Raw genomic sequence first — 26,333 nt, 5'->3', positions numbered from 1 at the left:
GTCGACCTTTGTATTACATACGGCGTAGGCGTGTTGTTCTCAACTTTTCATGATACATGTGTGTACTCAGACCACTAAAAATGTATACTACAATGTATGATAAAGTATTTATCAGCACCAAATTATCACATACAACGCAATTATGTTATAAATAATACAGTTCAAAATAATCTATCTTATACTAGTGTTCTTTGGTCTCTACGCCGGTCTTCAACGGCGGATGAACAGATGGTTTATGTCGGAATGACGAAATGACGTGTACAGAAATTGTCCGATACGTCTTTAGGGAGCGCCCAGATTTTACTTCCAGGGGGCCCGGGGGATTTTCGGGAGGGGGAGCATCAATTTTTCTCAGTAAGAATTGGGGGGGGGGGGAGGGGGGGCTAAACAAAAAATTCACAATTTTCTAGGGGGGTAATGGGAAAAAAATCATGATTATTTAATTCAACATAAATCAACTGCAATATTAATTCTGGCACTTCTCAAAGTAACTTGTCCGTGAGGATGTGTTTCATCACAATCACTATCAGTGTTATCATCAGTACATGAATTTTTTGAGCTATCAGTATCACAATTGTCTCCATCACTGCCTAGATCATGCATTACAGAAGTATCACTTTCAGTCTCAGTCACTATCTGTTTCATTCATGTCCATGATATTAATTTTAATTTCATTAATTTTTCCAGCCAGTTTTCTAAATCTAAATTCTGATGTTCCTACTATGTAAGTGGATACTATGTCTGATTTTTCTCTTTTTTAATTTTCACTGTTTTGGTAATTTATGCTCATTGTGGGGGGGGGGCATAAAAAATACACAAGGAAAAGGGGAAATCCTCCTGGGCCCCACTGGAAGTAAGATCTGGACACTCCCTTACGAATGTTAAAGTTCGCTATTCTCAATATGCACTGTTTTTCACACAAAAGCCTTTACCTTTGATAGCTATACATCCAACATGGAAACTTCTCGTTGCCAGTAGGGAGTAGTTATCTCACACTTACTTCAAAGGTGGATGTGGACATTTTATACAGGTGAACAACGCACATTGAGTTCCGACGAAGAGCATGTATACACGTGGAAAGCTGAACACCGACGCACCATTCCACGTCGACCAAGCGTCACTGCGACCTTGCACCACCGCGCCGTTGTCTGCCGAAGTCTGACTCCCACCTTCTACACGAACATAATACGTTGTTCTCTCTAATTTGTTTATCATTGTCCCAATATTAATATACTCTCTCGACCAATCAAAAGATCTAACGTCTCTCGAGTCATTATAATAATAGCGTATCCAGGTGGACGTCGTGGAATTCAGAGTACAAAATAAACTACTTCAAATACATCAGTGCCAATACTCAAGCTCTACGTAACATCAGTTATTATCATTATTATTAGTCATAGAAGAATGTTGGCACATTTTAGATGCTCTTCGCGCCAGTATGTATTAAAATTAAAACAGGAAGACGACAAAGTGACTGAGTCGATACTTGTGTTCTTTGTGACTCAAATGATAATGATTATAACTTCCCATTGATTTTTTTTTTTGCCAATGCTAGGTTCAATTATATTATTTTCAACAATATTTTTATTGTCCACCTTCTCATGAAAAATCTATATGAAAAGTAAATCATATATGTAGGGTAAATAAGATGTTTAGGGTAAATCAGATATCTAGGGTATATCAGATATGTATGGTAAATCCTATATCTAGGATAAATCAGATATATAGGATAAAACCTATATATAGCGTAATTCAGATACATAGAGTAAATCCTAAATGTTGGGTAAATCCGTTACATAGAGTAAATCCTATAAGTAGGGTAAATCAGATCTGTAGAGTAAATGAGATATGTAGAGTAAATTAGATATATAGGGTAAATCATATATGCTGGGTAAATCCTATACGTAGAGTAAATCCTATATGCAGAGTAAATCAGATATGTAGGGTTTCTCCTATATGTAGAGTAAATGCCATATGTAGGGTAAATCATTTAGCCTTCATACTTTATTTACTCTACATATCCGATTTACCATATATATATATATATATATATATATATATATATATATAGTTTTGGTAGTACTGGAACTCTTTCTTGAGTTACACCCAAGAAAGAGTTCCAGTACTACCAAAACTATTACGCTCTGCCACTGCGGTATAGAGCACTGTCTTATAGCAGATTGATACTCACCGAGTTATATATATATATATATATATATATATATATATATATATATATATATATATATATATATATATATATATATATATATATATATATATATATATATATATATATTATATATATATATATATATATATATATATATATATAATATATATATATAGGGTAAATCGGATATGTAGAGTAAATAAGGTATGAAGGCTAAGTCCTATTTGTAGTGTAAATCATATATGAAGAGTAATATTCTATATGTTGGATAAATCTAATGTGTAGAGTAAATCCAATATGTAGGGTAAATTAGATATGGAGGGTAAATCAGATATGAAGAGTAAATCCTATATGTAGGGAAAATCCTATATGTAGGGAAAATCATAAAATTAGGGGAAATTCTATATGTATGGTAAATCAGATATGTGGAGTAAGTCAGATCTGTAGGGTATACAGATATGTAGAGTAAATCCAATATGTAGGGTAATCAGATGTGAAGAGTAAATCAGGTATTTAGGGTAAATCCTATATAAATGAAAATCCTATATATATAGGGTAAATCGGATATGTAGAGTAAATCACATATGTAGAGTAAATCCTATATAAAGGGTAAATCGGATATGTAGGGTAAATCAGATATGTAGGGTAAATCGGATATGTAGGGTAAATCCTATATGTAGAGTAAATCCTATATAAAGGGTAAATCGGATATGTAAGTGTATATCCTATACGTAGAGTAAATCAGATATGTAGAGTAAATCCTATATATAGGGTAAATCAGATGTGTAGGGTAAATCCGATATATAGGGTAAATCAAATATGTAGAGTAAATTAGATATGTAGAGTAAATCCTATATGTAGGGTAAATCAGATGTGTAGGGTAAATTAGATATGTAGGGTAATATTCTATATGTTGGATGAATCCAATATGTTGAGTAAATCCAATATGTAGGGTAAATGAGATATGTAGAGTAAATCCTATATGTAGGATTCAGTTATGTAGGGTAAATCATATATGTAGGTTAATATAGGGTAAATCCTATATGTAGGGTAAATCCTATATGTAGGGTAAATCCTATATGTAGGATAAATCAGATATGTAGAGTAAATCAGATATGTAGATGTAGGGAAAATCCCCTATTTAGGCTGCTTTCACAAAAACTTGTTGGGGGATGGAGGGGGGGGGGGGGTTCCGGGAGATTTTAGGGGGGGGACTTGAATGGATAGTGTGTGTGTGTGTGTGGGGGGTACCTGAGAAAATGTTATGGGTTGCAGGGGGGGTGGGGGTACCTGAAAATAAATTGACATCATGACTTTTCAAACATGGGAAAATAAGCTTTTAAAATGTTGGTCTTCCTTTTTTAACAACAACAACAACAACAACAACAACAACAACAACAACAACAGCTACAAACAACAGTTGCTCACAAGTTAGTTAGTTAAATGAAAAACAAAAACAGTCAAATTTTAATTTTCTTTTAATAAACTGTTAATGTAATGATAAATTGAAATGGGCGAATTGAGAGGTACAGATTGTTTTTTGTCTGAAAATACCAGTGTCTTTCATGTACACTACTATCTACTGAAATTTGGTTCATTTAATGTGTGAAATTACCTTCACACTGTACTGAAAATATTCTTTATGACATGACTGTGTTTTGGTTTGTGGTTATCACAATGATATGTAACTTTTTCATGTAAATTCTTACTAGTATTAAATGACAGACAAATATGACAGACAACATTTTACATTTGCAGCTCTTGGAAGTTAAAAAAAAAGAGTTGGAAAAGGTTCATCTCAGCCTGCCATCAAAATGTAAAAGATGCACCTGCACTAAAACATACTTGACAAGTATCAAAAACTTCTGTGCAAGGTATTTTTTATTCCTATAGATATGACTATAATTTTCAACATAAACTTTTAATAACACACTCTAAACTAAAATTAGCATATTGGCAATGTCTATTACATGTGAAACAGAAGACAATATCTCACAAGCTGAGTTAACAGAGAAAAAGTAAAACAAGTTTTTTGCACATACTTTTCAACTTTGCATGAATATACTATTACTTGTAAATATAAAGATAAATAAATGAACTTTGACATAACTCTCAATATAAAGTTACCCTAAAGGTATATGGCAGGAATGAGGTAGTGAACTGAAACAATATGAGCAAATACTCCAATATAGTCTTAATAAACATTTTCATAAAGTAGTGTTTGCACAAACTGTGGAATATTTTTGGAATGCTTAAAACATATCTCTGTAAAACATATCTGAATTTGATGAATATGACTGGGATGCGCTTGTCAGAAACGGTGACATTTCCAAATTGAAAGTGAAAGAACTTGATAAGTACCTTTCCAACTATGAAATTCCAGCTGTGGCAGGAATGCACAAAATAGACAAAGTTGAGGCTGTATCAATCTAAAGAAAGAAAGTGAGAGTGATTTGTCATCTGATGACAGTGACAGTGAGAATGATGATACAGCTAGTTCCAACTCTGATGAAGTTAAAGGAGAAATTGGGTCTGATGATGATGATGATGACAATGCCATGTTTATATACACAAGATCTGGACGGAGAGCTACCACTTGGAAATCAACAATTTAAATAAACACATTCTGAGACTTTGTTTAAAATCCTGCATTCACCTTTGTAATCTAACGTCAAAACCAGTCCAATAATCAGGCTCTTACAAGGTAAATGTATTACCAGGTTCATTAAGATATACAATTACTATGATAATAGGGCCATCTTAATTATCATTACCACTAATATATATCACTTGATTCCTATTCTGTTAGATGAAATGTGGCTGGCATTTTTGAGTCATACATTTATTTTCTTTTGACATTATATTGAACTAATTTACATCAAACAAGAATGGGATACATGGCAATTAATGCATTTTATTAAGAGTTTTTTCAGTGTTATTTAGACCAATTTGATTTCTTTTAGCACACATTTAGGAAACTGAACTGGAACAATACAGTATAAAACTCTCTTTAGATAACATGTGTATCACAATATTTGCAAATACAACTAAAATGTCATTCAACTGTAACACTACTAGTATAATGTACTAATACAATATTGAACAGAAAACAAAGACTCAGTTGGTCTGCTGATCATTTTACAAGAGTTATTCAAAGTGTAATTCATTTACAAGTATATGCTGTTTTTTTGGAAAGGCAATGCACTGGTTAACATAACATTTTGTTTTAACTGGTGTTTGTGTATATATATACACACAATATACAAATTGATTATATATGTAATGGACAAAGTTGGTATTAAGTGTATTATGTACAGTTTTGTACTTGGTATGGAATGTTAACGCACAGGAAGAGTATTCCCCAAAAAATTTATTCGGGTGAGGGGTACTTGAAAATTTATTCAGGGGGGGGGGGGGTACTTGAAATATTTGGGGCTTTGGCAGGGGGGTACTTGAAAATTTTTGGAATATGGCAGGGGTACTTGAAAAAAAATTAGGGTTTTACAAAAAAATCTCCCGACCCCCCCCCCCCCCCCCCCCAACAAGTTTTTGTGAAAACAGCCTTAGGGTAAATCTGATATGTAGAGTATATTAGATATACAGGGTAAATCAGATATGTAGGGTAAATCCTATATGTAGAGTAAATCAAATATGTATGGTAAATACTATATATAGGGTAAATCAGATATACCAGGTAAATCAGATATGTAGAGTAAATCCTATATGTAGAGTAAATCAAATATGTACGGTAAATACTATATATAGGGTAAATCAGATATATAGAGTAACATTCTATATGTTGGATGAATCCAATATGTAGAGTAAATCCAATATGTAGGGTAAATGAGATATGTACGGTAAAACCTATATATAGGGTAAATCATATATGTAAGGTAAATAAGATATGTAGTGTAAATCAGATAAGTAGGGTAATTCAGATAAATAGAGTAATATTCTATATGTTGGATGAATCAGATAGGTAGGGTAAATCATATATATAGGGTAAAAGTATATATGTAGAGTAAATCGGATATGTAGAGTAATAGAGTAATATTCTATATCTTGGATAATTCCAATATGTAGAGTAAGTCCAATATATAGGGTAAATGAGATATGTAGAGTAAATCAGTTCAAGCATGTCTGAGTTATGGCTTTGGACATGAAAATTCGCAAACAAAATGGCTGCCAGGCAGCCATATTGGATCGTATCACAACGAAAATGGATGTACACATGTATGTCATAGAACACTGTCCTAATACCAACTTTGAATGAGATCTGTTCAAGCATGTCTGAGTTATGGCTTTGGACATGAAAATTCACAAACAAAATGGCTACCAGGCAGACATATTGGATCGTATCACAATGAAAATGGATATGCACATGTATGTCATAGAACACTGTCCTAATACCAACTTTGAATGAGATCTGTTCAAGCATGTCTGAGTTATGGCTTTGGACATGAAAATTCACAAACAAAATGGCTGCTAGGCGGCCATATTGGATCGTATCATGACAACAATGAATATGCACATGTATGTCATAGAACACTGTCCTAATACCAACTTTGAATGAGATCTGTTAAAGCATGTCTGAGTTATGGCTCTAGACAGGGAAAATTCGCAAACAAAATGGTTGCTAGGCGGCCATATTGGATCGTATCATAAAACAAATTGACGTGCATATGTATGCCATAGTATGTTGCTCCTGTACCAAGTTTGAAAAAAATCGGTCCAGGCATCTCCAAGAAACAGCTGCGGACGGACGGACGGACGGACGGACGCACGGACAGACGGAACCCAATCCATAAGTCCCCGTTCCGGACTTCGTCCGCGGGGACTAAAAACTGTATGATTGGTTGTTATAAGTTCAGAAAGGTATAATGGTACTTTCTTAATAACACATTTTGACAAGTTTATTGAAGTTGTAGTTGGCTTTCTTGGATGGTTCAATCAAGTGCAATTCTGGCAGTAGTGACATGTTCAGACTTCTTTAGCCCACTTTGGATGCAGACGGCGAAACTAATAATACAGTTTGAATAAACAGTGTCACAGTAGTCCAGGAGTGAGAAAACTATACAGCTGTGATGATATGCCGATTATGCGGATTATATTAGGGATACAACGTCTAGCTCGATCGCCAAGGTAATTCGCCGATATGCGCAGGCTATGGGAAGGTAGGCTATATGGTTTGACCATTCAGGGTCAAGTCTGAGACCCAAACATGTCACACTGGTGGTTGCATGAATAACATGATTGCGAGTAGACATGGTTTTAATATGATCAGATATTTTCTGCAGTTGTTGACGAGTGCGATATGTAGAGATGTTGGGTTTGATCACGTTGTAAGATTGTTGATTTCATTGATCAATTCATCGTGTCAGGCATCAACGTTGGAGATAGTAGCTGCTTTTAGGATGTTGATATCGTCAGCATAGCCGTACATTGGTGTATTAGATTGGAGTGAAAGTGGAATGTCGTTGATATAGAGGGTGAATAGAAGTGCATCACAGACGCTGCCTTGGGGAACGCCAGTTTTAACAGGAATGTGATTTGAAGTGTGAGAGCCAAGTTTAAGACATTGAGTGTGATCAGACAGATAATCTTTATACCATGATATGGTAATGGGATGGATGCTATAGCGTTAACGTTTGTGAAGAAGAATATCATGATTCACGGAGTCAAATGTCATAGATAAATCCAGCATTACAGTAGGAGGCAAATTTTCTCTGCATACACGTTTTCAAGAATGTCGTCGGTTAAATTTTGCAACAGGGTTGGCGTAGAGAATGTTTCGGTCGAAAACCAGAGAAGGTTGGCGAAGAATATTATTTCTTTCGAAAAAGGAGCTAAGTTGCTTGCAGACGAGACGTTCCGTGACTTTTGATAAGGTGTGCAAAAAGGGAGCGATTAGTTTTTACGCCCGGTGACTTTTTGTTCATGTCGTACTTAAAATTGTGACCCTCCCTGCAATTCGCCCACAAAACAAACCAACCCCCTCTGACAAATAAAAAACACACTGACCCCCCGCCCCATCTGTTGACAAGAAACATTCTACTTGTTCTTGCAAAAGACACTTTATTCTCAAAGCATAATACCGCACACTGCATAGTTAATTTTACATGTTACATTTACATGTATCTGGTAAATTGCTAACCAAAACCCATTGCTTCATATGTATTAAAGCTCTTTTAATAGACAGGAACCCTATGAGAAGTATGATTGTCTGTTCACGGACATACAAAATATTCATGGTTTAGTAACCAAAAGTTCTAGGATATCTCTTAGATTGAGTGAACTATTAGTACCATAGATTAATTCAGCTAATTATCCAGTATAATATTAGAAATGGAGTTAACATACTCGTAACCCCATGTCAATAACTGTCAATGCATGCAATTGTGTACACACATTGGCCAGTTTGCACTCTTCAAGGCTTTAGCTTGTCCTGTTCATAATTGTTCAGTTTAATGATGTCACTGACTCAAAACTCCAATCCACTCCCTTCGTTTCATTGACCAAACTGCCAATTTTAACGAAAATGTTTTTGGACAGGTTTTGAATAATAATGAAATGTAACAAATGTCATTGATTTCAAAATAGAAATTAAAAAAATGTCATAAAAAGGTTTTCTGTACTACAGCTGTTTCAGAACTAATTCAGTTTAATACCAAGCAAATGTAATATTATGATCTGCTGACATGATAGCATTGAAAATAAATACTTTTTAATACCAAGCAAATGTAATATTATGATCTGCTGACATGATTTTACTAATAGTATACATGACGTCACTCAATGATGGATTGATTTAACACATTTCGGGGAGATGTAAAATCTAATTTTCCTTATAACTTTGCACTGTGTCTGTACTATAGTAGACAAGTCCTAGCTATAGTAAGTAGCCCTTTACTAGATCATCATCAAACAAGTCCGCGTTCTGTAACTTTGTTTATCAGTCCTTCACATAATATATTCTCCGAGAATCATGAATAATATTGTGTTCACCTTGGAATATATTTCATTCTTGGTAGTTGATGGTGTAAAACAATATCATTGGACAAAAAGAGGGTTTCACATGTAACCTAGTAATATGTATTAAACTTGGTGATGGCCACAGGTATCAGACAATAAGTGAAACACAAAAACAGAAAGGTTATTTTTGACAAGAAGACATGTAGTTCATACTATAGTAGTAGTTTATTTCAAATGCTAAGGCCTCGGCCCATCGCACAAAACATTTTACATAACAATAGAGAAGAAAAAGAACAAAGAACTGAATATCATTCTACTAATAATTAACGGAAAAATACTTAAAGGTAAAAATATGGCAGGGGAGAACATATACATCTATGTTTGCTGTACAAAAGTAGTACGAGTGTTGAAAGCTTTATGAACAAAAACTGATAGTTTGTATTGGACTACTTCATTCTTGCATGCCAGTAAGGAAAAACATTTTTCTTTCGTGGGATGAACTCTAAATCTTTGAGGAATAAAATCTACTCTATGGTCGTTATATAAGGGGCAAAACAATATAAAATGACATTCATCCTCAACAACTGTAAAACCTTGTCTTTTACAATATAGACACACTCTAAGTTCAACAGGAATTGGTGGATTACAATGGCGTCCCACTTCAATTGCTAAATTGTGACTAGAACAACGGAGCTTAGCAAGATCAAATTTAAATTTTATGATTTTAACGCATGAGAGGTACAGTTCAGGTTCAAGCATTGACTTAAAATTTACATAACTGCGCATGCGTCGAGAGTCATTAAGTGAGGCTGACCAATCTTGTCTGTAACAATCTTGTAGTCTTTTACAAAACAAATTTAAAAAGGTTTTTGGGTCCCCCACCTGATGTTCAAACCAAACAACCCCGAAACCGTATCTAAATAATAATTCTCTTATCTTTGTTGCCCATGTGGTCCTACCAGCAGAGTCTAGATGTTTTAACATTTCGTAACACGCTCTTGGGTAACGAGTATTGTTCATTTGTACAAGTTTCAGCCAGTAAGAGATACATCGCTTCATATACACACTAGAAAGTGGAAATCTACCACACTCACCCAGAAGTACTTCTGAGTTTACAGATGAGTTCACACCCATAAGAAATCTACAAAATTTGAATTGTACACGTTCAATGATCGGGGTATATTCATATCCCCAAATTTCAGCGCCATAGCAGATCACTGGTACAACACACGTGTCAAAAAGCTTAAAGGCCTGGATTAGGGGAAGACCGCCTAGTTTTTTGATAACAACTTGAATTTGATAAATAGCCTTATTTCCTTTAGAAGACAGGTTCTCCTTGGCAGGTGACCAAGAAAGCCTTGAAGAAAAGAGTATTCCAAGATAATTATAGTGTTTGACAACATTTACCGGCGATCCCCTATAAAACCATTTCTCATACTTTTTAAGAATACCCCCATTCCTGAAAACCATAATTTTAGACTTGTCTAAATTTACTGACATACCCCAATGATCACAGAACAATTCAAGTTGATTCAATTTCCTTTGTAAATGTATAGGCAAGTCTGCAACATCAGCAACGTCATCAGCATACATAATGATGCCTAGATTATTGAAATCATTATTTACAAAAATTCCTCCATTGTTACTCTTGTTCATATAAGCAGTAAGCTCATTTATAAATAAACTGAAAAGAAGAGGGCTCAACATACACCCTTGCCTGGTGCCAACCTTACAATTAAAATAATCTGTTAATCCACCATTACAAAGAACACAAGATTCAATATTGTCGTACATAGATCTAAGAACTTTCAAAATGTTTCCATGTAAGTTATAAGATATTAATCTGTGCCACAGGTACCTGTCGATAAAAATACAATACATACGACCCTTTTTCTGAGTTAAATATTTTTGAACTAAAGATTGTAGTGTGAAAATATTGTCCATTGTGCTGTATCCCTTTCTAAAGCCAGCCTGTGCTTCATTGATTATGAATGCTTCGTCCGCCCAACTCACTAAACGCTTATTAATAATTTTAGTGAAAATCTTACTCATGGACGATAACAGAGAAATCCCACGAAAATTATTAACTTCGGTCAAAGGACCTTTTTTATGAAGTGGATAAATTATTCCTTTCCCCCAACTACTAGGAAATGTACCTATTTTAAGAATTACATTAAACAGATCACATAAACATTGGTGGAGAATATCATTACTGTTTTTGAACATTTCATTTACAAGTCCATCGGGTCCTGGTGACTTGCAGTTTTGTAGATCATTAATACACTTGCTGACTTCCGTTAATGTGATTTCTCTATTGACATCCAATGGTAAGTTAAGGTTACATAACTCACACAAATTGTCATGCTTAAGAAGATCTTCTGTAATTTTCCTATCAAAAGAACAATCTACAGTCAGTGGCGAAGTGTTCAGTAATTCTTTAAAATAATTTAACCATACATTTGAGCTAATCTTGTCGGTGGGAGAACAACTTTTTCTAGCACCTCTAATTTCTTTGATATTTTTCCAAAACTTAGAAGGGTCGTTCGCATTAACTAATAAAATGTTACGCTGTTTTGTTTTGTACAGCGTAACATTTTGTGATGGCCACAGGTATCAGACAATAAGTGAAACACAAAAACAGAAAGGTTATTTTTGACAAGAAGACATGTAGTTCATACTATAGCTATACCAAGTAACAGTTCAGTAGTTTTTACAGGTATGATAAATCAACACATTAGGGGATCAATAGTTTAAAAAACTAAAATCTTTTAGTAAGGCCTCAGACCCCCTTCCCCCACCCCTTCTAACTAAATTGGTAACAATTTAAAATTATTGCACACAGCACAATCAATTTCAAATCAGTATGTAGTACTATGTAGTGCTATGAATACAAAGCCAGTATGTAGTGAGGGAAAAAATAGCTCTTTTATTGGCACTAACGTATGTGCCATGCATTTACTACATGTATAACAAAAATTCTTCCATTTTTCAATTTGACATTTATGGAAAATAAATGTTTTGTATTGGAGTACAAAACAGATTTCAATATAAAAGTCAAATCTTCTTCATACATGTAGGATGAGACGCTCCCCTCACCTCCACCCCACACTAAAAGTCAAATCTTCTTCATACATGTAGGATGAGACGCTCCCCTCACCTCCACCCCACACTAAAAGTCAAATCTTCTTCATACATGTAGGATGAGACGCTCCCCTCACCTCCACCCCACACTAAAAGTCAAATCTTCTTCATACATGTAGGATGAGACGCTCCCCTCACCTCCACCCCACACTAAAAGTCAAATCTTCTTCATACATGTAGGATGAGACGCTCCCCTCACCTCCACCCCACACTAAAAGTCAAATCTTCTTCGTACATGTAGGATGAGACGCTCCCCTCACCTCCACCCCACACTAAAAGTCAAATCTTCTTCGTACATGTAGGATGAGACGCTCCCCTCACCTCCACCCCACACTAAAAGTCAAATCTTCTTCGTACATGTAGGATGAGACGCTCCCCTCACCTCCACCCCACACTAAAAGTCAAATCTTCTTCGTACATGTAGGATGAGACGCTCCCCTCACCTCCACCCCACACTAAAAGTCAAATCTTCTTCGTACATGTAGGATGAGACGCTCCCCTCACCTCCACCCCACACTAAAAGTCAAATCTTCTTCATACATGTAGGATGAGACGCTCCCCTCACCTCCACCCCACACTAAAAGTCAAATCTTCTTCATACATGTAGGATGAGACGCTCCCCTCACCTCCACCCACACTAAAAGTCAAATCTTCTTCATACATGTAGGATGAGACGCTCCCCTCACCTCCACCCCACACTAAAAGTCAAATCTTCTTCATACATGTAGGATGAGACGCTCCCCTCACCTTCACCCCACACTAAAAGAATTTACTTTTCTACGTACATTGTACTATTGATCTCACTCTTAAATCAATTTGGGACTTCTAACGGATATGATCGCAGTGATCGTAACGCATACGTACAAAAATGTATAGGAACTAGACTTAAACTATATTACATGAACATTGAATATCCAATATCTAGACACATGTTAGGTCAGGTACTTTCAGTCACAGTGTTTGTCATATTATTTCAAAGTGTATCTCACCCTAGATTGGTTATGTTTTGTGTGCAATTCAACATTCAGGTCAATGGAGGCATAAATTTTAGATGTCAGTCCGTCCAATAAATTTCAAGGTATTTCAAGTTTTTATACCACAAAATGACACAATGCAACTCATGGTGTGCAATAGCGAGAAGTCATTTTTAACAAAACTGTTGCTTAAAGGTGGCCATAGTGCAGTGATGTGACTCCATATCATATACATAGGGTGTTTCAAGAGAGAGTTTACGTTATATTTTAATGACGGTTATTTATGGCTTATTTTAAGTACAGCAGGGTGGTTCATGATTTCATTTAGTTGTTGTTAATAAGGTGACCCCTTTATTTACTTTGTAAAAATTATGACCCCCTTCTTTGAGTCCCAAATTGAGGTGAAATTGAGGTAACGGTACTTACAGATGTCTTTCAGTTGTAGCCTTTTTTCCACTGTGTGGGTATGATGCCTTGTGTAATGGACATGTTGAGTATGCGAGTTAGTTACGGAACAATCACTGGCATTGAAAGTTTAATCAAGCGTGATTCAATGTCATTTGTAGAAAATGATTTAGTTGATGGCAGTGAGGATCATTCCGACTGAGTTGAAAGTTGGAATTGAATGCCAGGTGTTGGTGTGTGATCCATCAAGGGGTCAGCCAGTTGAAATTCATCCTGAACGTGCACACCAACATTAGCAAAGTAGTTGTTGTTAAACGTAATTTGCGAGAGGGATGGGATTGTCGTGTACAGGAAGAATCTTATCTGATGGTTTTAAAAGTTCGTTCACCTTCTTCCAGACTTGTGACTATTGTTAATGTTTTCAGATATGAGTTTTTCGTAATAACGGCATTTGGCACACTCAATCTCCTTCTTTACAAGGTTACGAAATTTGTATATTCACATCAGTAAATGTGAAGACGAGTGCGCCCGGTGATGCATTTTACGAACCCAGTCGCGAAAACGCATTTTGTTCTTGATTGATGTAGTTATCCAGGGATTGGCTTTAGGATGAATGTGTACTTTTGTTATTAGAGCGTGAGAGTCAAAACTTTGCAGGGAAGTCCAAGTATATTCATTTATTTTATTTATTTAGAGATGTCTACTGGATTACCCCATTTACAGACACTCTGAAATTGGAAAGACTAAAATATATACAATATTTACAAAACTAGTAAAAATAGAAATAAAATGAATTAAAAATATGTCAGTGTTTTGCAAGGTGTTGATAAAATTGAAGGTCATAGATAAAAACAAGTTTTCCCTTTGAGTAGAATTAAAACGTGCCATTTCAAATGTGTAGTGGGAACGGAGATTCCTGGATGGCACATGAAACGGAACATTGGCAACAATATACATTGAGTTAAAAGAGCCATTTAAGCATTTATATAAAAAGACTGCTTCCAGCAATTTCCTACGAGATTGAAGATTTTGAATATTAAAATACAGACAAAGATTACTGTAATCGAGGTTTACTCCTTTACCAGGGAACGATTTTCCAAAATACAGGTAGTTGAGGAATTTATGCTGGACCCTTTCAATTTTAGTGATTAAATACTTCTGATGGGGTAACCAAACTTGTGGACAATACTCTAGTTGACTCCGTACAAGCGATTTATATAAATTAATGACACAAGAACTGTCATGGAAATGCTTGCAGGTACGCTTTATCAAATCAACTAGCTTGTAAGCCTTTTTGACGATGTCCTGAATGTGTAGCTCCCAGCTTAAATTAGTTGAAAGGACAACGCCAAGATCTTTGATTGCCGCTAATCGTATATTTATGAGAGGTGATAGTCTTCTTCCTACTGAAAGTAAACACATTGCATTTCTTCAAATTAAGTTTGAGGTGCCAGAGTTTGGACCACTCAGAAACGTTATTAAGATCATTGTGTAGTCTAAAACTGAATTAAAAAAGCTACGTGAAATATCCACAACTTAACCCAACACATCGATGACGCTATATAACCCAACACATCGATGACGCTATTATAACCCAACACATCGATGACGCTATATAATGCTTCGTTGACTTCACTGCAGTGATCAATGTTCTGCCAAGGTACACGTTGGAGGTCATTTAAGAATTCAGTGGTGTCTATGTTTTTAATGCAGCGTCATTGTAGTCGTAGAATTGTGTAGATCAGGTGTGTATAACTGATGATATGATTGGTAATAGTGACGTAGGTGTTATGATGAGATCGATCAATGATCTTGTGTTGGCAGTGACACGAGTAGCGTCATCGATGTGTTGGGTTAAGTTGTGGATATTTCACGTAGCTTTTTTGATTCAGGCACTCGTTTTCATGGAAACATAAGTGTGTATTAACGACGAGATCATTACGATGATAAATTGCAAGACCGCTATGTGAGGAATAGCTTCGGTCATGTCTAAGATAAGATTAAATCCATCGATAGTTAAAGAATCGGAGCTTGTGTTTTCACAAATCCAGGTCTCAGCTACTTGCAGAATATCAAACATATTTGAGGGATTCCAGCGTTTTAATTGATCAAGTGAGTTATTTAACTATGCAAGCTTCAAATTTCATATAGTTTCATATAACTAATTTTCCAATTAAGTGGTACATCATGTATAATAGCTATAGTTTTGAATTTTGCATCTTTCATGTGTTGCCGCATGGTTATCTGCCTAATGACTTCATGACGACCATAATCGTACCACTTGTTATGTACATGTAAAGACAAAATGGATGATCTGACTAGCAAAGACAATTATAGACCTATTGCTATCTCTACAACTTAACAGATTCTGGAATCTATAATATCCAATCGCTGTTCAAGGCAAATCTCATGACTGAAGGTTTTCAGTTTGGTTTCAAACAGGGTCATTCTACCGATCTCTGCATTTACTTGCTGTTTAATATATATTTATCATAGTCATGTTTATGTTTGCTTCTTAGGTGTAACATAGACCCTACACGTGTAGGGTGTATGGTGCAACAACAGCTTTCGACCAAGTTAACCACAGGACACTTTTTAAGAAACTCATTGACAGGGGTATATTCCTAAGTATATTGTTCCACAGACTTGTCTGTGGTTTTTCGTATCTTATTCGCACGCAACGTTTCTTTACGCAATGGGGTGGGGCTAGGTCGTCACTGTTTTCTGTTAGGAATGGTGTTCGGCAAGGTAGCATTCTTTCCCTTATGTGTTTAACGTTTATATAGATGATCTTAGTAGTCCTCTGAAGTCACTTTATGAAGGCTGCAATATTGGTGGTCGAATGATAAACCACCTTATGTATGCCGACGACTTAGCCGTTATCTGTCCATCAATTGCAGGTCTACGCTCTCTTGTATCTATTTGTGAAATGTATGGTATTGACCACGACATTATCTTCCACCCTCAGAAGTTGAAAAGTATGTATTTTATGCAATTAGAATTGAATGTTTACCTTCAGTTCGTGTTGGAAATAAACCACTTAGTATTGTTCATGAACATTCTTACTTGGGTTATACTTTGACGGACTATGCATGATGATAGTGCAATCAAACGCCAAATGAAATGTTTTTTACAGCCAAGCCAACATTTTACTCCGTAAATTTGCACATTGTTCAATTGAGGTTAAGGCTACATTGTTTACAACGTTTTGCTCGAATATGTACTGCTCTCAACTGTGTCATTGAACAGTAAGAAACAACCTTGGAGTTGGTTACCCAGGAAAACACTGTCAGGCGTACAACAAAGTCAGGGACAGGAAAGTAGTGAATCGATAAGTACATAGAGAAATATTGAAAAAAAATGATTATGTCAGACGACCAGGAAATTACTGGTAGTGATAAGAGCTTGTGTCCCAGGACTATCACATGACAACAATGACGCAATCAGATAACACTATAGAAACAAACTGTTTACAAAAATGATACTATTTTGTGATGTATAAGTTGGGTACACGAAATCTGTTGAAAAATCAATGAAAAAAGACAAATAATCTGTACTACGGCATATTGGTTATTGCATTCTAGATAAATGCATCACCAACAGTCCAGAGTGAAGAAACCAATGGTGATGGCAATGTTGGAAGAGTTATACAAGAACTTGTAGATCGAGATGAAGAAAACAGGGAGGGCGAGAAGGAAAATGGGGAGTATAAAGATGGAGGAACTGGAGATGGGGAGCATGGGATGGGAGATGGACAGAATGAGGTGTACTAAGAGAATGGAGTGGGGGTGAACGGAGAAAGTCATGGAACAGCTAAAGTATTGTCCGTTGTATTTGGTGTTATTGTGGCCGCATTGTTGTGGTGATGAAGATGTTGGTCAAGGGATGCGTCATTACATACAGTGAACTGACACGGAGCCTGAGAAAGAGAATATTGAAGCATAGACTCATACTTGGATTGTACATATATTAAAAACTTTACTTGGTGATTCCTGAACAAGTTGATTAAGCTTGTTCCTCGTCTCCTACACGTGTAAGACAGGTCCTCGTCTCCTACATGTATCTTGTAATTGTTGTGTTGCGACATTTCTTTTACACGTTGGCTTTGGATGTTGTAGACAAGAAATTTTGATTTATGCATGTTTTACTCAGAAATAATTTTACTTTTTACACAGATGACAATTTTACATTATTAAAATGTCACATTATTTGGTTGATAACTGTGTGATTGATCGTTATATTTCTTCTATATTAATAGATGATGTTTGTGAGACGGGTTCTGTCTGTCAAGTGCGCCCTCCACTGCAATGAAAACATAATGGCGTGAACTCAGCTGATTAAAATCTAATGTGGTGAATACGGCTCGATTTCTTATTTACCTTTGTTTCGTTAATTTATTGTCGTTTGTATTCGATTTTTTTTGGTTCTGGGAGTGAGAAGGTGGCCATCACTCCCGGAACAACAAAATGGAAAACAAATGAAAATAAACTAAAGAAACGGAGGTAAATAAAGAAATCGAGCCGTATTCACCACATCAGATTTTTAATCAGATTGGAAGTGAACCTGAGAGGCAACTTTATTATCTACTCTGAACAAAATGTACATAACCCCTTGGTAATCTTACCAACCAAACAATACACAAAATGTACATAACCCCTTGGTAATCTTACCAACCAAACAATACACAAAATCAAATGTGCATAGTTGATTCATTTACACAGATATATTGTATGTCGGTTTACTTTGGGTAGATTGTCAAATACATCATGTATACCGCCCTCACCGGCCTACTCTATCTACGAAAGGGTTGACGCGATGTGTCACGACATACAGATGTACAGACTAGCTTTTATGAGATAAATTGCCAATGATCTATTACGATACCACAGCAAATGTTCAGTCTAAAGAAACGTCAAACGAATATTATAAACGGTCATATCATATCACCATTACAATAATCGCTCTCTTTCTCCCAAGCTCTCATCTGACTATCTCCACAGACTTGGACATGATCTGTGGTTATTTGCAAATGTACACATATCGTTGCACTGTAGTAACTTTGTACAACCAAACTCCCGTTTGTTGACACACATACTTTACTTACTGATTTTGCGGTTAAAACGTCAATCAAATTTGGTGTATGTAAAAGGGAATTATATAAGATTTGCACTTACTTTGATATTACCCTTAAGCTAATTATACTCTCCAATGTGAATTAAGTTCACAATAACACTTATAAGATTTAGTGTTATGCAAGGTGTCCCAGTTTTGTTCTTAATTTGTCATTTTTATTTCCTTTGATGTTATGTACAGCAGATTGTATATTTTTGGAGGTGACCTGTCCCTCCATCAAATTGGCAAACTAGTCATTGCCATGGTTGGTTCAATAGCAAATCATGACAACTGTGACTGTCTACCAAATAGAATATTTATTGAACTACCAAGATACTATTGTTGGTGGGTCAGCACTTAAAACCACTTGCCTCTTACCACTGTGATAAGAGTTTGACCCAAGGCTATACTTGATCAAATAATTTACACTGTAAGTACAAAGAGTTTCATACAAATTGTATCTACCACATCACGCATCAAACTTGTCATGTTCCTGGCTATACTAGCCTGTATACTAGCCCTAAATGGATGAAAAATCCTTCTCCATGGGTCTGCATTTTATGTATGTCTTCATCATGGGTCCCTCTTTGGCTGAAAAAATATCTCAGAAAAGGGTAGATGTTTGAAAGCAGGCCAGCACAACCATGTCCAATTTATCCAATACACTCCACCTCAAAATTTTCAATTGAACCAATTCTCATTCTAGCTTCTGTTGATTATAATACACGCTTTAGTAAAGCTAGCAGTGTATATATCAAACCAGCTCACAATAACTATGCTCTCCGCAAATTCACTCACAAGGGAGGAAATCTATGGAATTCGTTACCTGAACATGTAAAGCAGGCTAAAACTTTTAAACACTTCAAAGACAATTACAGAGACATTTCTTCTGCCTAGCAGTTATTTTATTTATCTGGAGCTACAATGTCACAATGTGTGTATTTTATGTCCTAATGTGTTTTAGTATTTGTAAGTTGTCTTTTGCGTGATTGTTGATTTGATGTATGAGGGCCTGAATGGAAAGAAGCCCACCCTGCAACGCTCTGCGTTGTTTGTAATGCTTAATGAGTTTTACCTAGACTGTTGACAGTCGTTCGTGCCTTTTCCGCTATGTTTCATCTAAAACAAAGTCGTCGCCTTGCTCCTAGCACTGACATACCAATGCGTACTGATGGGAACTGCAATTGCCGAAGGCACGCTCATGCCTCTGGCATTTGCCGATCAGTACACGGTTATACTAGTATTGCTCCGGATCAGAGTGAGGCGACGACTTTAGTTTTAGATAAAACGTAGCAAAAAAGGCAAAACAACTGTCGACAGTGCTTGTGCCTCTGGCACTCGCTGATCAGTACACAGTTATAGTATTGCTCTGGATTGGAGCAAGGCGACGACTTTAGTTTTGGACAAAATGTAGCAAAAAGGCACGAACAACTGTCGACAGTCTAAGTTTTACTCTGAATAAAGATATTATTATATAATAATAATAAAAGAACTAAAAATCCATACTATGTGTGAAAGGCCCATTAGTTACCATACTCAGAACCTGTCTGTTTCCATATGTTCCCCATTTTACTTGACAACTACATTCCTTAGATTTTCCATTATTCTCCACTGTCTGTTGTATTTGTTGGACAAAACTTGTATAAAGTTCCATGCCGGGAGATTTGTGAATGTTAGAATGATACTGCATCACTTTGCCTTTTAGTTTGCCACCAAGTGTAGCTTGAGGAACAATAAGCACATCACCAGGTAGCTCTAAAATGGAGACTGTTTTTCCACTTTCGGACTCACTTAACTTCACATTAACAACAGACTTCACTGAAAAATATAACAAATGAAGTGATTAGCAACGTCAGTAATTGTTGATGACCTGAGTTTCATACTTTCTTTATTGAGCATGTAAATATTCCAAGCACATCGTTAAAACAAGAATATTCTGTACAAGATGTTTCTTTTTGGAAAAAACTTTGGTTATTTGTTAAAAGATTGATCAAGACAGACTTGTCACAAAACTTTGTAGTCAGTGTGTAATGTTGGGATACAAGCATGAGTGAAATATATTGAAACACAATAAATACAAGTGAAATTCTGTACCCAATGTGGCGCTTTCACCCTTTGGGTCTACAGAATATCCTATTTTTATAGTAAAAAGCTGACAAGGATAGGCTAGTATCCTAGAAGAGAAGTGTAGTGTAGTGTAGTGGTGTGGTGTGGCATGGCATGGTGTAATGAAGTATACTTGCCCATTTTCTCTAATATATCTTCTGATGCACCTTTCAGGAAACACAAATAGATGATGATTCCTCTGTTAACCTGACGATTAATTGAAGGCAAATAGCTGAGAAATGAGTGGAATATGCCAAAAATGCATCTATAGCAATAACTATGTCTTTGTTTATCAGTTTCTTAAAAGGAATGGTGGAAGGTTTAACACACTCAACTCCATGATGTCAAACCTATATAGGAATAGTATGGCAATGTTTGGGTAAATATTTGTTTATTTATTTATCTATTTATTTATTCTATTTATTTATTTATTTCATTCCTTTTGGATGAGGAGCTCATCAAGTATGTTAGGCACAGCACTGTCAGTAAAGTTAAAGTTGGCTACATACATATATAGAAGAAATGTGACTGGTAAATCAGATACAGAAACAAAGCCCAAGCAAATTAAGTTATAAATTGGGGAAACAACAATATTTACCAATGCTCAACTTGGCACATGTTGGTGATAAGATTTTCCTGAAAATAGTGTCGTGAATACAATATATATATATATATATATATATATATATATATATATATATATATATATATATATATATATATATATATATATATATATATATATATATATATATATATATATATATATATATATATATATATATATATATATATATATATATATATATATATATATATATATATATATATATATATACTAATTCAGTGTAAGAGGTAAGTCATAAACTGAAGGAAAAGCGCTCAATACTGAGAAGTAGAGCTGTATTACACAAAATACACAAGTTATGGTACGGAGCTGTTACTCAGAGTTTCACGCTTGAATGCGATCTTCGGACGACTAAATTTTAACGGAAATTCAAGTGATGGAATATGAACTCGCAGAAGAACTGGTACCCGGATGTGATGCGCGTTGAGGTTTGACATGGTGGAATGAAAGAATGTATTTGTTTTCATGGCGGCACTTCGAAATCAGTTCTGATCGTTTATTAAGGAGTCCCAATTTATTTGCACTGATGATGAACATCTTCTCTGTAAGACACAGGTTGCACCTTTTTGTTGCATTAGAGTAGGCGGCTATCATTGGGCTATATTATATAGGGCTATCATTGCCCATGCAGCCGCCTACTCTAATGCAACAAAAAGGTGCAACCTGTGTCTTACAGAGAAGATGTTCATCATCAGTGCAAATAAATTGGGACTCCTTAATAAACGATCAGAACTGATTTCGAAGTGCCGCCATGAAAACAAATACATTCTTTCATTCCACAATGTCAAACCTCAACGCGCATCACATCCGGGTACCAGTTCTTCTGCGAGTTCGTATTCCATCACTTGAATTTCCGTTAAAATTTAGTCGTCCGAAGATCGCATTCAAGCGTGAAACTCTGAGTAACGGCTCCGTACCATAACTTGTGTATTTTGTGTGTATATATATATATATATATATATATATATATATATATATATATATATATATATATATATATATATATATATATATATATATATATATATGGATATTTAGAGGTATGTATTCTTATAGTTGAAGGTACAGCAGTATTAATCGAACAAGCTTCAAATAGTCTGTAGTAGTTCCATACGAACCTCACCTCAGCAAATTCAGCTGGAGTACCGTCGTCTGCTGGTGGTTTCACTTGCAAACGAGCTGATAAACATTGCTGAATAATTATCTTTGCATTTGCACCTGTGTCTGCAGCCATTTCTGGTCATCTAATGCAACTTGGCCAATGATATTTTGTCTGGATCAAAAATGAGAACAAGGTAGAACGGAATTTGGGACCATCTGTACAAGGAAACCCGGAAGTACAACGTGGTGGATGAACCAATTATGACCATATGACCTTAGTCCTGGGTGAGTCCATTTTTTCGATATGGGTTGCTCACGTTAGTAGGGGTGAAATATAGGCCCAAATACATATATATATATATATATCACGAGATTAGTTTGGGCGTCAGTTTACGGTATGCTTTTATCTGAAGGTCAAGATGAATGATAATCGTCAGAATAAATTATGGTAGACACTAGTCCTGCTTGCATATAGAGTAAGTCGTCCCTTCCTTAGACATCTACTGTATGATGTCCCCCTCATATCTCCAACAGTAGGAGCGCTTTGACCTCACAACGTACACCTTGGATAACAACCTGAGAATGGCAGCACACGACTGGAATAGGACCAAGAAAGTGCCCGATGAAGACGATGACGAAGAAGATCCAGTCGAGACCATGCTCAAAAGGACTGGTTGCATCGAGTATCATTATGCAGTGCAGGTAAATTTCTGCGTATACCTCCACGTCGTTCGTCAGGAAATCGGCTGAGTAGTATCGCGATCGCGTGCACATGCCGCTACTAATACTATCGAAAGAGTAGACGTAGTCCTGCTTGCAGACGGTGCACGGGTCTATACAGTCTGATTAAAATCCGATGTAGATGTCGGCTAATCGTGCATTGCTATCTTACCATCGTTATTTAGCTTGAATTGACCTTCGTAGTACATGTATACGTTTTTAGCCTGATCGGGTAGACACACACAGACAGACACCACATCATGCCATAAGCACTTATAGTTCAGTTGTGCTAATAAAATCAGTAATGTGAAGTTCTGATTTACTCATTTTAGTCGACTTTGTGGTAATGAGGAGAAATATTGGTCACATTGATAATGTTCCCTTCTTGATATGATTCTCTAGGAATGTATGTCAGAGACGAGAGACTGGAGGAAATGTCAAAAGGAAGTGACTGAATTTCGTCAATGTATCCAGAAGCAACACCAACAAGCAGAGACACAAAGCAAAAAGTCGTGATATTTGCTGATGGACATATCCACACCCATTGAAAACAAAGTAGGAATTTATTTTTTCAACATCCTTTTGATGGCATCAGCAGTGGTCTGGAGGAAACTCAGCACAAAGATGATACATATTGACCGACACATAGGAGGGCTAAATGATGGAGTCTAGCAAAAAGATTACATCAAACAGAGAAGAGTGCAATGCAAACACTGTAAAACAATCGTTTACATGATTATGAACTATCAAGCCACAGAAGAATAGCCCTTGTCAAATGTACAGTTCTGTTAAGACATAATTTGAAAATAAATGTGTGGAGACATTGTTACTTACATGGTCAGTTTCCTTATTTTGATTACATCATACTATAAGCATATACCCAGGTACCAGGAGTCTATATCATGAGGAAAATGTGTCACAAACTGTAGATTTACAAGTTATATGTATACAAGTATGAGACCAGATTATGTTAAACAGATGTTACATGTCAGTTGGTGGTTTTGATCAATGTGTATGTAAATTTGCAATATAAAAAGAAGATGTATTAAAGAAATGAAGAAATACACTGGCTAGTCTTTTGAAATATGAATTTCATACAAATACAGTAGATGCATTTCAGTATATCCTGTCAATAGCTAGTTTATACATTTACATGTAGACGAAGAAGAAAATAATGGGCCATCTGTATAAGGTTTCAGAAATCAGAAGTTGAGCACTAGGGGTGCTGACTAATGGAAGCGTGTGTGGTCACTCCTGAAGTCATCACACTTTAATTCAATGTGAGATACAAGTGGTGAAATGAAAATCTGTCCCTTTATTAAGGTGTTACACAGTCCAAAGGAACAACAAAATTTACAGCCTCTGAAAAAACACTCCTATGATGGACAGTTATTGCGATGTCTATCCAAGACTTGCCAGCGTAACAACTGGACAGTTATTGCGATGTCTATCCAAGACTTGCCAGTGTAACAAACGAGCCATTACTGTCTGTTTTCAGGGAGACAAGTTCTGTCTGTGATAAGTTATTAGCAATAAAGAATAGTTCCTGTTAAATACATATCTGAAGTACTCTCTCTGAACAGGTGTTAATCCCGTTCATACACGGACCCTCCACCACCTTGTTGGAGGATCTATGGTGTTAATCCCATTCATACATAGACCCTCCACCAACTTGTTGGAGGATCTATGATGTTAATCCCATTCATACACAGACGCGCCACCACCTTGTTGGAGGATCAATGATGTTAATCCCATTCATACATAGACGCTCCACCACCTTGTTGGAGGATCAATGATGTTAATCCCATTCATACATAGACCCTCCACCACCTTGTTGGAGGATCTATGATGTTAATCCCATTCATACATAGACCCTCCACCACCTTGTTGGAGGATCTATGATGTTAATCCCATTCATACACAGACCGTCCACCACCTTGTTGGAGGATCTATGATGTTAATCCCATTCATACACAGACGCTCCACCACCTTGTTGGAGGATCTATGATGTTAATCCCATTCATACATAGACCCTCCACCAACTTGTTGGAGGATCTATGATGTTAATCCCATTCATACACAGACCCTCCACCACCTTGTTGGAGGATCTATGATGTTAATCCCATTCATACATAGACCCTCCACCAACTTGTTGGAGGATCTATGATGTTAATCCCATTCATACACAGACCCTCCACCACCTTGTTGGAGGATCTATGATGTTAATCCCATTCATACATAGACCCTCCACCAACTTGATCTATGATTCATAGAGCCCATACTTCAAATACAGTACTGTGCAAATCATAAAAAACAATACAAGTCAATACACCTACTCATTTTAAGAGTCCATAATATTATGGATGAGGATTGGATATCTATTTTAATTTATAAAACAATTTTTTCATGGCTTCCTTCTTAAGAAATTAATGTGAAACAACAATGACCATGACTTTTGTAACTCAGTACATTGCAAAAACTAAAAAAAATGTTCAAAACATTTGTTCTGGTACATACAACAACAAACATTTTACACATTTTATTAATCTTTTGCAATTTATTGACGTACAAACAAGAACTTGACATATGTTGGTTCACATTGATTTTTCTCACAGGAAGCCATGATAAATATGTTTTATAAATAAACAAGTCTTCATAGAAGACATAGTTTCCCCCCTCCTAAATACTTTACTTCTATGTGAGTGAATGGAGATTTAAAAGAAATTGGTGGCAACAAATAAATGGCATTCATAAAACATTATGTGAGCATAAAAAATAATGCATGTGTACAGTTCTTTTCTTCATATTACTTGTAAACATGATTTAAAAGAAATTGGCAATATGTAAATACATGTACTACAATATGTCTGTGATAGACAGGAATTGGCTTAATTTTTGATAATTGACCCTCAACGTCAAAGGTCAAGGTCTCCAAACTTCAAGATAATATGGGTGTAGAATGGAGTCTCTATATATCACAGTTTTTGAGTTATGCAGTAAA

General features: G+C 35.9%; 2 protein-coding genes across 2 annotated transcripts; one reads left to right on the top strand and one right to left on the bottom strand.

Annotated features, from left to right (window-relative positions):
- Positions 1–20,035: 20,035 nt before the first annotated feature.
- On the bottom strand, positions 20,036–22,780 carry LOC144453654 (D-aminoacyl-tRNA deacylase 2-like). The gene is made up of 3 exons (XM_078144982.1): positions 22,635–22,780; positions 21,021–21,090; positions 20,036–20,595 (listed from the first exon to the last, which is right to left on the bottom strand). The coding sequence occupies exons 1-3, from the start codon at positions 22,743–22,745 to the stop codon at positions 20,270–20,272; spliced, it is 507 nt and encodes a 168-aa protein (XP_078001108.1). The 5' UTR covers positions 22,746–22,780; the 3' UTR covers positions 20,036–20,269.
- A 372-nt stretch (positions 22,781–23,152) lies between these two features.
- Positions 23,153–24,322, top strand: LOC144453611 (uncharacterized). Its single transcript, XM_078144933.1, has 2 exons — positions 23,153–23,314; positions 23,735–24,322. The coding sequence occupies exons 1-2, from the start codon at positions 23,195–23,197 to the stop codon at positions 23,846–23,848; spliced, it is 234 nt and encodes a 77-aa protein (XP_078001059.1). The 5' UTR covers positions 23,153–23,194; the 3' UTR covers positions 23,849–24,322.
- The last annotated feature ends 2,011 nt before the right edge of the window (positions 24,323–26,333 follow it).

This window comes from Glandiceps talaboti, chromosome 2, assembly GCF_964340395.1.
Source record: "Glandiceps talaboti chromosome 2, keGlaTala1.1, whole genome shotgun sequence".
In the NCBI taxonomy this organism is placed as follows: domain Eukaryota; kingdom Metazoa; phylum Hemichordata; class Enteropneusta; family Spengelidae; genus Glandiceps; species Glandiceps talaboti.
The sequence above is the reverse complement of the archived record's forward strand: the minus strand, read 5'-3'. Positions and strand labels throughout refer to the sequence as shown.

Coding starts and splice junctions, on each gene's coding strand:
- LOC144453654 (XM_078144982.1), bottom strand. CDS start 22,745: ATGGCTGCAGACACAGGTGCAAATGCAAAGATAATTATTCAGCAATGT. Junction 21,091..22,634: donor CTCCAGCTGAATTTGCTGAG/GTGAGGTTCGTA, acceptor ATTAATCGTCAG/GTTAACAGAGGAATCATCAT. Junction 20,596..21,020: donor AGATATATTAGAGAAAATGG/GCAAGTATACTT, acceptor TATATTTTTCAG/TGAAGTCTGTTGTTAATGTG.
- LOC144453611 (XM_078144933.1), top strand. CDS start 23,195: ATGGCAGCACACGACTGGAATAGGACCAAGAAAGTGCCCGATGAAGAC. Junction 23,315..23,734: donor AGTATCATTATGCAGTGCAG/GTAAATTTCTGC, acceptor ATGATTCTCTAG/GAATGTATGTCAGAGACGAG.